At 45.2% G+C, this 12031-nt stretch overlaps 1 protein-coding gene and 1 pseudogene across 1 annotated transcript in view; both read left to right on the top strand.

Annotated features, from left to right (window-relative positions):
• Positions 1-6230, top strand: part of SPEN (spen family transcriptional repressor) — a 94258-nt gene extending 88028 nt beyond the window's left edge. Inside the window, exons 12-15 of the mRNA XM_044996175.1 lie at positions 129-542; positions 2569-2763; positions 3451-3609; positions 5124-6230. Coding sequence (XP_044852110.1) covers positions 129-542; positions 2569-2763; positions 3451-3609; positions 5124-5255 — 900 coding nt within the window. The 3' untranslated portion in view covers positions 5256-6230. The remainder of the gene's footprint in view (positions 1-128; positions 543-2568; positions 2764-3450; positions 3610-5123) is intronic.
• Positions 3288-3415, top strand: LOC123354545 (annotated as a pseudogene).
• Positions 6231-12031: the final 5801 nt, after the last annotated feature.

Below are 12031 nucleotides of genomic sequence, written 5' to 3'. Positions count from 1 at the left end.
CTATAGATGTCTAGAAAGATTTAAGCAGGAGAAATCATTTGACTGTTTCCCAACAGTCTGATTGTTAAATGAGAGAGATTTGTGCATTCTCCAAAGTTTTCCCTTTCTCTCCCATCATTGCTTTGTAGGGTCTGCCAGAAGGTGAACACTCACATCCCAGTCAGCCGGTGCGCAGCAAAACTCCTCAGATTTCCCAGGACTCCAAGGGGTCACAGGCAGCAGGACCTGAGCAAACCCACCACAGCACTGTAAATAGGCATGCAGCACAGATAGACCCTCATGTACATCTTCCGAGGGCACAGGCAGATACGGGCCAAACTTCCTATCCTTCCCCTGTTGCTATTTCAATGAAACAGGAGCTTCCATCACCACACCAGCCTCAGGCAGTTCAGAAGCAATCTTTGTTTATCCCTACAACTTCAGGCCCTGGGGCCCCACCAGGGCTGTCGTTGTCCCGTTCGGAACCTCAGTCTGCTCTAATACAAGATCCATCTCCTCACTCTGTTTCTCAGAGACCTGTGGATATGGTTCAGCTCCTAACAGTAAGTATCTCTTTCTCTTTCTCCTTCTTCTTGAGCTGCTGTCTGCTGCTTGTTTCGTTATGTCTGAACCAGGACTAGGGCAAAGGGAAAAATAAGCGGTAGTATTCTGCCAAGCTCCTCCCACTTGTGACACCAAAAATGTTGTGTGCCACTCACATTAGGTAATGCAACTCTTCATAATGTGACCATTGCTCTACTTTCTTGGGTGCTTTTATCACTAGTGAAATAGTTAACAATGTTGGCATTTACGTGAATATTCTTAGACTCCAGTGATAAGAGTTGCCACCTCATTGAGATGAATGAGAAGAGTCCATATGTCTGAGTTCATGTTTGACTGTCTACAGTCTGACTGTTCACATTTGGAATATTATCTTTGCAAACCATGAAGGCTAGAGATTATTTATTTAAAAAAATATTAGATTCTGGAGCATGGGGAGGAGAGAGAGGTGGGTAGAGGAAGGATGGTGATGTGGTTAGAGTGCCAGCCTAGGAATCAGGAGATCCAGGTTCAAGTCCCTGTTCAGCCACAGACTTCCTGTCTGACCATGGGCAAGTCACCTAGTCTCTCTATGCCTCAGTTTCCTAAGTATAACATGAGGATAATAGCAGTGTCCTGCTGCACAGGGCATCCATGAGGATAAATGTATGAAAGTTTTTGGGGTCTCAGATACTAAGGTAATGGGGACCTTGGATAAACAGACAGGAGGCCACTGTCATAGAATCATAGACTATCAGGGTTGGAAGGGACCTCAGGAGGTATCTAGTTCAACCCCCTGCTCAAAGCAGGATCAATTTCCAACTAAATCATCCCAGCCAGGGCTTTGTCAAGCCTGACCTTAAAAACCTCTAAGGAAGGAGATTCCACCACCTCCCTAGGTAACCCATTCCAGTGCTTCACCACCCGCCTAGTGAAAAAGTTTTTCCTAATATCCAACGTAAACCTCCCCCACTGCAACTTGAGACCATTATTCCTTGATCTGTCATCTGGTACCACTGAGAACAGTTTAGATCCATCTTCTTTGGAACCCCCTTTCAGGTAGTTGAAAGCAGCTTTCAAATCCCCCCTCATTCTTCTCTTCTGCAGACTAAACAATCCCAGTTCCCTCAGCCTCTCCTCATATGTCATGTGCTCCAGCCCCCTAATAATTTTTGTTCCCCTCCGCTGGACTCTTTCCGATTTTTCCACATCCTTCTTGTAGTGTGGGGCCCAAAACTGGACACAGTACTCCAGATGAGGCCTCACCAATGTTGAATAGAGGGGAATGATCATGTCCCTCAATCTGCTAGCAATGCCCCTACTTATACAAGCCAAAATGCCGTTAGCCTTCTTGGCAACAAGGGCACACTGTCGACTCACGCCCAGCTTCTCATCCACTGTAACCTCTAGGTCCTTTTCTGCAGAACTGCTGCCCAGCCATTCGGTCCCTAGTCTGTAGCAGTGCATGGGATTCTTCTGGCCTAAGTGCAGGACTCTGCACTTGTCCTTGTTGAACCTCGTCAGGTTTCTTTTGGCCCAATCCTCCAATTTGTCTAGGTCCCTCTGTATCCTATCCCTACCCTCCAGCATATCTACCACTCCTCCCAGTTTAGTGTCATCTGCAAACTTGCTGAGAGTGCAATCCACGCCATCCTCCAGATCATTAATGAAAATATTGAACAAAACCGGCCCCAGGACCAACCCTTGGGGCACTCTGCTTGATACCGGCTGCCAGCTAGACATGGAGCCATTGATCACTATGAAGAAATAAGTGTTGCATTGATAATTTGGCAGGATGTGGCCCAAATCAGTCCTTGCTGGGAACCAACTATGAGAAGGCATTAAATGTACTGCATTCTTAAAACACTATACTTGGTGTCATAATTGCTGCTGAAAGTGCCAGAAGCATATGAGCAGCACAGATGTGATTTCCCTCACAATTAAGATAACTTTTGCATACTAGAAGCACGTTCCTGTCAGTGTTTCATTATATCTTTATTTTACTCCTTCATTTGTTTGTATTAAAATTTCCTCATCCTTTATTTTCAGAAGTACCCAATCGTGTGGCAGGGCCTTTTGGCTCTAAAGAATGACACAGCTGCAGTTCAGCTCCACTTTGTCTCTGGTAACAACGTCTTGGCGCACCGGTCCCTGCCAGCACCTGAAGGAGGACCTCCACTACGAATTGCTCAGCGCATGCGACTGGAGGCTTCGCAGTTGGAGGGTGTGGCACGCAGAATGATGGTACGGGGTAATATATTGCTTTGGGGTCTGCAGTAAGTGATGGGGCTTCTGAAATATTGGTGGGGCAAGTATGTCTCCTTTGACGTAAAGGATTAAATGCAAACATGAATGGGTGTCTAGTCTTCACTTAGTTCAGGTGAGGGAGTGGTGTTGATTTGGGATCATACAGCTCGTGTGTTACTCTGCTCTCTACAGAAAGGTAGAATGTCAATAGCAGACTTGTCAGACATGACCCTTAAAAGAAAATTGAACTAATCTGTCTCTTGCCAATGTAACAGACTTTTACTAGCTCAGAAGTGTCTAAGCAACATGGGAAGTGGAAGTTGTTAGTTTTGTGCGTTGGAAGCTGAGAAGTTTCCATAGTCTCTTCGCCTATTTTTTTAATTGGCTGAGAAGTCTACAGTGGCCTTTCACAACACCCACAGCCAATTAATTCCTGAGAAGTTCAAAGAGAGGATTTTCCAGTAAAGGTTTAAAGATAATGAATGTGTGTCAGGAACAGGCATGTCCCTAGCAAACGCTTGATATGTTCTTTATTTGAGGACTGTATGTTAAATTGATTTTTGAAACACGGGAATGGAATAGGAGCTTGCTCTGTCCACCCCATGCATTGACCTGGTATTGCAGTGTCTCCAGGACCAGTGCCAAAAAACGCTTGACTGTTAATTGTCCTCTTTTTCTTCCCAGGTGGAGAGTGATTACTGCCTGTTACTGGCCTTGCCTTGTGGACGAGACCAGGAAGATGTAGTGAATCAGACTGAGTCACTTAAGGCTGCATTCATCAGCTACCTGCAGGCTAAACAAGCTGCAGGAATCATCAATGTTCCCAACCCCGGCTCTAATCAGGTATTTGCATGGAAACAGTGAAATTTTGCAGTTAAAAATGAAATTAAAATGATACTATTATATAGTTATGGGATATAAACCAAAAAAATCCTTTTGTGTTTAGTGTCAAGGTGCATGCTTGTGTCTTCAAAAGAATTAGCATGTGAACTGCTAGCCTTTTATTTCTTTGGTGAAAATATAATAAAGTAAATCATTTAATTTTTAATGGTGAACTGCTAAGACAAAAGAAAAAAGTTTGTTTTGCCCTTTGCTGCTGCTTTGATTTATAAATTTCTGTCTTTTTAAAAACAAAACTGATCTTTGCTCTTTTTGAACATTAGAAATCTGAAGTCCTCACTTCCCTGTTTTTCATGGATGTCCCAGGAACTTTTTTTCAGGACACCTGAAATATGTTTTTCATTACGTAAATCAAAAAGTTTGTCTTGTATAACTACAAAACGCTTGTTCCAGACATATTGCTGCACTGAGTTAGATTTGTTCTGTGTTTAACAAGAACAGTCTCTTGGAATGAGTATTCAGTTTGATGAACGATGTGGAAGAGGAAAGTCAGATAAATGGAGACACTATCAAAGCTGTTTCTTTGTTCAAAATGAGTATTAACGACACTTGCTTAGTGTTTCATGATAACCCAAGTCAGACATTAAGTTACTGGGAAAAAATCCTCCCCTCTGAAACGCGTGTTGCTACTGTGTCAGAAGCTGGCCGTAGCAATGTGAGCGTGCGCTTTCAAAAAATGCCCTTTTGTGTGATTAGTCTGCAACCCTAGGAAATGTTGCCACCGGTGTCCCAGTTTTTGATCACTTTACATAAAGCTCTGTAACCTTAAGCTGCAGCTTCTCTCATCGTTTCCCCTATCCCCCACCAACGGAGGTCAGGTTTACGCTGAAAAGTTAGGTTGACCTAGCTGTGTCACTCAGGGATGTGAAACATCCAAACCTCCGAGTGATGTAATTAAGCTGACCTTACCCTTGGTGTAGCCAGCACTAGGTTGATGGAAGAATGCGTCCATTGATCTAACTACTTCTTGGTGAGGTGGATTAACTACAGTGATGGGATAACCTCTCTCATCACAGTAGTGAGTGTCTACACTGAAGTGTTCCAGCAGTGCAGCTAGTGAAGACAGCCTAAGACTGATGGGCAATATTGATTCCTAGAATGTCTGAAGCTCAGTTTTAGGAATGAAGAGCTGCAGCTCAGGTAACATCACGTGTCATATCGCTACCTAGGTCCTTTAAAGATCCAGCAAAGAGAGGGGAGTAAGGACTGCATTTAACGTGGCTTTTAAAAAAAATAATATAAGCTTTTAAGAGGCATTTGTGATCGTCTTTCTGTGTCACACTATTTGTGATTCACAGTTCACCTTCCAAATCTGGCATTGTTCGGTAGGATTTCCACATTGTGGCACCAAATAAGTTGTCTGGGTGATTGTCCAATCAGTTCATAGAAAAACAAATAAATACAGAGGTTCCTAGCTGTTTTTTCATTCTTGTCTTTATTTTTTCATTCTTTCCCAGCCTGCCTATGTTCTGCAGATATTCCCACCCTGTGAATTCTCTGAAAGCCACCTGTCCCGTCTAGCTCCAGACCTCCTAGCCAGCATCTCCAACATCTCTCCTCACCTTATGATTGTCATTGCATCGGTATGAGCTGTTCGTTGGTCACTGACTTTTCCAAGGCCCTGCAGCAAAAAAAAAAAAAAGAGAGAAAATCTAATGACACAAGAAAATGCTGCCAGACTACCAGCCTCCTGCCCTAACCGGCCTCGATCAAACTGTTGCTGGGTAGTGGTTCTGCTACCTTGTATGTTTACATATTGCTTTAGGTTATGGACAACTGATGCACTCAACAGGCGGACTGGTATTGGGTTTCTGTGCCTCCTTTTGGGGAAAATAAAGGATGGCTATATTTTTTATCAAAAAAGAAAAGAAAAAAAAAAGAACCTGAACTGCCTTTGCACTAAATTAGTGACTTGGACCTTTGCACAGTTGAAGACATGCTGTGACGTTATGGATGTCTTGACACACATTAACATGCGTTGTGGACTAAACGCAGGATCTGGGAACTTCTGCTGAAATCTGTGGGTCAAGGATCATTTCACACTCTTTTTTTTTTTCCTGGATGTGACCCTTCCTCTCCTCCACTTCCCTCTGCTGCAGTCATCTTCTTTTCATCTGGGATGTACAGTTTACACTGAAAAAAATAAAACAAAGGGAGAGCTATTTTCCTTCCTGGTGGGATATGCAGAACTGAGTGGGCGTGTGTGTATATATAAATATATATATATAATATATATAAATATATATAATACTGACTTTAAAAAAAATCAAATCCCCACAACATACATTTTTTTTTAATCTGTGCCAAAAATGTGTTTTCAGAGAAAATCTTATTTTCATACTCAGACTTTGTATTGTCACTCATTTGTAAGTGCGCTTCATTTAAACATTACCTTCCCTTGTTCCTCGTCTCACAATATGTGGAAGTGTTATACACTTGTACAAAGACTTGTTATCCTCCTTCTCGCCTACCCTAACACTTATTAATTTATGGAACTGTTTTCTCAGCGCAGTTTTGTTTTGTGTGTCCATTGGATTACAAACTTTATTAAAAAATACAAAACATGTTGAGCCTGGATGTGATCCATCAGTTGCTCCGGAGTGGGAGGGAGAACACAAGGAGATTGAGTTTGGCCAGCATTTCTAATAAGCCACATCCCCTACAGTGGAGATTGGCTGTTTCCCGAGTGTTTGTACATAGGAGCTTTTTTTAATTTTTCTTTTTTGTTGGTGAGTTTCTCTTGTTTAAAAAAATAATTTTATCAAAGATAAAATCGAACTTTAGCCTTTGTTTTTTTGTGGTGTAAAGATTTGTAAAACTCCAAAGTATTGGTTCTTTTCTGGGTAATGTCGAAGGCACTTTTAATTTTGATACACAGAATAAACTACAAAACCTTCAACAGCACAAATGAGCACGTTCTAAGAAAAGCCTTGGTTTATTGTTTTAAGCAACTGTACCTTGTGTGTGTTTAGAACACAAATCACTGAAATATGTTTGAAGACTTGTGTCGGGAGTTGTAGCTAGAAAGTCCCTAGTGGTTTAAACAGCTGAAGGTTCCGATCCTGCCATCGGATCCAACTGCACTGGATTGGTGGGGGCTGTGTCTGATTGCAGGATCAGGGCCTAAGTGGAAAGTGGCTGCAGGGGCAACTGATTTCAGTGATGAGAATTATATGCGGCTTCCTATTTGTGAAACCGTTTGCAACCCAGCTGTAAGAAACTGCCCATTTGGATTCTCTCCAATGTGACGAACCTCCACTGAACTGGTCTTGTTAAAGGAAAACTCCAGCGTGATATAAAAGACATTTTAATCACGACAATTTATTAAAAAGAAAGCACTAACAGAAAAAGTGTTGAATTGTATTTAACCATCAAGCAGGGAAGGTGCCACCTTGACAATCTAGAGCAACTGTTTTAAAAATATATTTTAGTTAACTTTTGCAAACTGCATTCAAGTCTTTAAGGCCAGCTGTTAAATTAACCTAGACCATGTTTTAAATTGAGTGGTTCTCAAACTGGGGCTGCCGCTTGTGTAGGGAAAGCCCCTGGCGGGCTGGGCCGGTTTGTTTACCTGCTGGATCCGCAGGTTCGGCCGATCGCAGCTCCCACTTGCTACGGTTCACTGCTCCCAGCCAATGGGGGCGGCGGGAAGTGGCGCAGGCTGAGGGATGTCCTGGCTGCGGCTTCACGCAGCCCCCATTGGCCTGGAGCCATGAACCACGGCCAGTGGGAGCTGTGATTGGCCGAACCTGCAGACCCGGCAGGTAAACAAACCGGCCCAGCCCGCCAGGGGCTTTCCCTACACAAGCGGCAGCCCCAGTTTGAGAACCACTGTTTTAAATGGTTAAACAACTGTTAATGTTAACTCAAATAAAAAAAACAACAACAAAAACTTCCATTTTCAATACTTTTCTAATAGAGACGTTGCTTCTCTGATTCCTACTTAGCATCAGTAGGCCCTTCCTGGGAAGTCTCTTCACGACAGCAGTCTCAGTGTGAGAGAGACAGCAACTCCACGGAATGGAAGTACAGAAAAGTGACAGACTTGTGCAAGCAGTTTTGCAAATGTGTCTTTCGATAATTCTGTAATTCTCTAAGAGATCATCATTCAGTGCTAGGGTCTTCCTTTAAACTTTGTGCTGGTGGAGAACTAATTCATGATGGAAATAGCATTGCAGTTTTACTGTCAGTTTAAAAAGGAAAATCTGTGGAGAGCATTGCAGGCAGTGCCGTGAAAAGGATCACTCTACATGGTTAGCAGCCCACAGATGTGAACGGGACTGCCATTGCCTGCTCCAGTTTTGTCTGCTTTAAAAACAATAAAGGGCGCTTATTTCTCCTTTGAGTTAAGCATGGATTTATGTGCTAAATTGCCCAATAACCAGGTGGCGATGAGTATTCAGCACAGGAATACATTTTAACTGAGCTTTTCAAAATTTGTCTTTTCCTGTGTCTGAAATCCTGCTTGGTGCTTCCTGGCTCATGGAGGAGCGAGGAAGGATGGCCCAGTGGTCATGACGATAGTCTGGGACTCTGAAGACCCTGTTTCAATTCCCTGCTCTGCTGCAGGTTTCTTAGGTGACCTTGGGCAAGACAACTAATTTCTGTGCCTCAGTTTCACACCTATAAAATGAGGTGTTTTTTAAATCCGCGTGGGCCTCAGATTTGTTAACTGATGGACTATTGTTGTGCATGCGGCTAGCAAGGCAGAACCAGGCCTGTGAGTCACTGATAGTGTATCTGGCCATCCCTCTTCTAAGGAGCCTGCTGGCTTTTTGTGCCTCAACAGCTGCATAAAGTTTTATTGGACCTTACTAGCAAAAGCAGTAGGAAGAGAAGAAAGAGGTTTGGGCTGTATTTTGCCTTCTCTAGCCTTCCCCATGCTGAGGATTTGAGGGTCCAGTTCCTCTCTGCTGCTGAGACCTCATTGGTGGCCCTGCTGTCCCTCAGAGTGCAGCATGGAGGAGAAGGCAAAGGCCCAGATGTGTGCTGTCTGCTCCACCCCACTTGTGAGAGTGCCTGGATGGGATCTCTGCCTGTTCTGTGATCAGGCGCCCTGCACATCTCAGCTGGGCCAGGGACCTTGATGGAGTCCCTTTGCCAAACTAAGAGCCGCAAATCTGGACCCAGACCTGCAGGAACACAGAGTCCTGAAGCAGGCTTCAGTTCCTTCTCCCAAAACAAAGGGAGGGAGACAGGCTCCCCTTCTGAGGAATGGGACAACATGCGCGCACACATTGTGCACGAGTGTGGCTGCAACTGTAGCCCACGCAGCCCCTCCCGTCCTTCCCTCTCCTCCTCAGAAGCAGAAAAGGCTGAAGAGGACTCAGAAGGGTACTCAATGGCCAGACAGCACCGAACTCCCTGCGGGCTTCCCCAGCAGCATGCTGCTAGTTTGTGCACGGGATACCTCAGCCCGTGTTCCGAGCCCAATGCCATGGGGCTTCTCCTGTGTTCAGTTCCAGCACATAAACTCATAGACTAAGATCAGAAGGGACCATCATGATCATCTAGTCCGACCTCCTGCACATCGCCGGCCACAGAACCTCACCCACCCACTCCTGTAACAGACCCCTAAGCTCTGGCTGAGTCACTGAAGTCCTTAAATCATGACTAGTTTTAAAGCTGCAAGTGACCCGTGCTCTATGCTGCAGAGGAAGGCAAGAAAAAAACCATATCTCTGTCGATCTGGCTCAAGGAAAAATTCCTTCCCGACCCCAAATATGGCGACCAGTTAGATCCTGAGCACCTGGGACAAACCCACCTGTAGTAACTCAGAGCTGTCCACATCTAGCCTCCCATCACTGGCCATTGGGGATATTTGCTACTAGCAGTTGCAGATCGGCTACATGCCATTGCAGGCAAACTCATCTCCTCCATAAACTTACCAAGCTCAGTCTTGAAGCCAGTTAAGTTTTGTGCCCCCACTGCTCCCTTTGGAAGGCTGTTCCCGAACTTCACGCCTCTGGAGCTTGATCTCTCTGGGAAGTTTTCACCTGAGCAGAAGAGTCGGAGTGTTGAATCGTAGGATTTATCATCAGGACCCAGACCTGACAGCAATTTTTCTCCAGGGATAGTCCCTTTGTGCACACTTGGTCAAAGCCTTCCTCTCAGGAAGTGCAGGCAAGGGATTCAGTGCTGGACAGCAGAAGGGTCAGGACCAGGATATCTGGTTGTACCCCCACAGTTAGGAGATCCCCTGAGCTCTCCCAGCAAGAAATCTTGTGAGAATCTGACAACAAGCATCCAGGGGGCAAAGTAAAGAGAAGGTATAGGGGAAGGAGGGACAAGTACCAGTTCCTATGGTCATTGGGCTCCTGTTTTTCCCCCATGTCCTTATGGGAAAAGCAAAGACCCCGAGAGGCTGCAGTACTCAGGAAGGCTAAACCCAGGTACAGAAGTTGTTCATCTCCATCTGTTTGTGTCTTCTGATGCTTCAGGGAGGGGCACGAAGCACAAATCCAGACCCTGCAGGCCCAGGATTGTCTCTGTCTCTTGCTGGGAGGAGGGGCAACTTTCAAAACAGGAATCGGAGGAAAAACTCCAGTTGGAATTCTTTGAATCCATACTTCAGAGGGGAGTATCCAGTTCACAGTCCCCTCCTGAGGACCCTCTTGGTCCGAGAAGAACTGCCAGCTGAGAAGAGCAGTGACACCACTCAGTATTATCCCTCCGGATAAAACGTGGAACTTGCAATTCCTCTGGACTCAGGCATGGTGGATGTGATCAAGGAGAGACTGGGAGTCCCCAGGAAAGCCGAAGAGCCAGGTGGCTAAGAAGTGTCACCCTGTACACTAGTCCTGATCAGATTTTGTTTCCCTTCCTAAAGCCAGTGCGACATCGATGTCCCTAGTTAAGGACACGGCGATACCAAAGGGCCACATAGACAGGAGATGGGACACAACACTCAGGAGAAACGTTAAGGATTTCTTCACATCCCCGAGAGCTCTTGCAGCATACACATGCTTGGCTTAAGCAGTATTGGCCTGTACGGATGGTCTGTCTGAATCTATCCTTCAAATACAGGAAATGCCTCTGTTTGGGGGCCTTACTCAGAAACATCTCCCTTTACTTCTGATTCTTCATGGGATGCTTTTCCAGAATCAGCAAGAGTCAGGGGCTCCAATGTGCTGTTACCTGTCGGCATGGATGGCTTTGCAACTGGAAGCAGATGCCCAGGCTAAAGGGAGTGTAGCATCATCAAAGCATTTGGGGATCCATTGAATAAAGCGGTGGCTGATTCCTCAGACGAAGTAATGATGACCCTGCCAAGCCCTGCAGGAGGCTAGCAGATGAGACAATCCCAGCTACTCCTGCTGAAAGTGCTCTAGAATCAGAGGTGTCCGAGGCAGGGGTGACGCATCCACAAGATGATCTGGCCCGCCAAAGCAGACAGACAGGCCAGCGTGTAGGTGGGCCTCCCCAACCATTTGCAGATTGTCGGCTCAAATTGTCCAGCAAGGGTGTGCACTGGATCTATTCAGTTCTGCTTCCAGTTTTATCCTTTCTCTCACCCCTTGTCGCTGTCTGAAAGACCCACACAAGCAGGGGCAGATGCCTATACAGGAGAAGCAGTCCAAGTGACCATACACACAGTGCTGTCACATGCACAAAGCAAACGGGAGGAAAGCAGACAGGTATGGGTTTTTTTCCCCTCCAGTTTCTTGCGTGCTGTTTGTAAGAGTCGTCATCTTGTGTGTAACAATAGCAGGTAAACACGTTCAGACAAGTATTCACTTTCTAGTGCCCTCTTTCACTCTCGCAGCACCACTGTGGCATCGCTAGTGCACTCAGTACTATTACCAGTAGCGTGCTCATTTCCCCCAAGACTGTGCAGGGCTGCAGCTCGCAAATGGCACGCACTGTTCAAAAACTGAATAATCCATTGCAAATTGTGTAGCACCTGTGAAGCACTGAGAGTGTTAACACAGTACAAGGCACAAAATACAGACCCCTCCTGCCCTGAAGAGCTTACCATCCAAGGTACTGTGTCTGTATGTACAGGAGAAACGTACCTTGTTCAGTTACTTCGATAACACTAAGCTCTGATCCTATCGGAATAGCCCCGTTGGGTTCAGTCATAGGCGTGGGGCCTTAGTTTGGTTTAAATTATTAGACTTTATCATGTACTAATGAATGTGCTGTAACAATGCTGTAAAGATTATGGAATCAGGAGACCTCACTAAAGAAGCTGCTATCAAACCTTTGCTGAGAAATGGGGCAGATTCTGCCCTTTTATTTATGGTTTCATAGCATACAAGCCAGGAAGGACCATTGGGTCGCCCAGTCTCACCTGTACATTATAGGCTATTAAATTTTATCCGATACCTCTATTAAAGCCCAAGGACTTTAGTAAGACTGAAGA

This window comes from Mauremys mutica, chromosome 21 (assembly GCF_020497125.1).
Source record: "Mauremys mutica isolate MM-2020 ecotype Southern chromosome 21, ASM2049712v1, whole genome shotgun sequence".
NCBI classification, from domain to species: Eukaryota; Metazoa; Chordata; order Testudines; family Geoemydidae; genus Mauremys; species Mauremys mutica.
The sequence above is the reverse complement of the archived record's forward strand: the minus strand, read 5'-3'. Positions and strand labels throughout refer to the sequence as shown.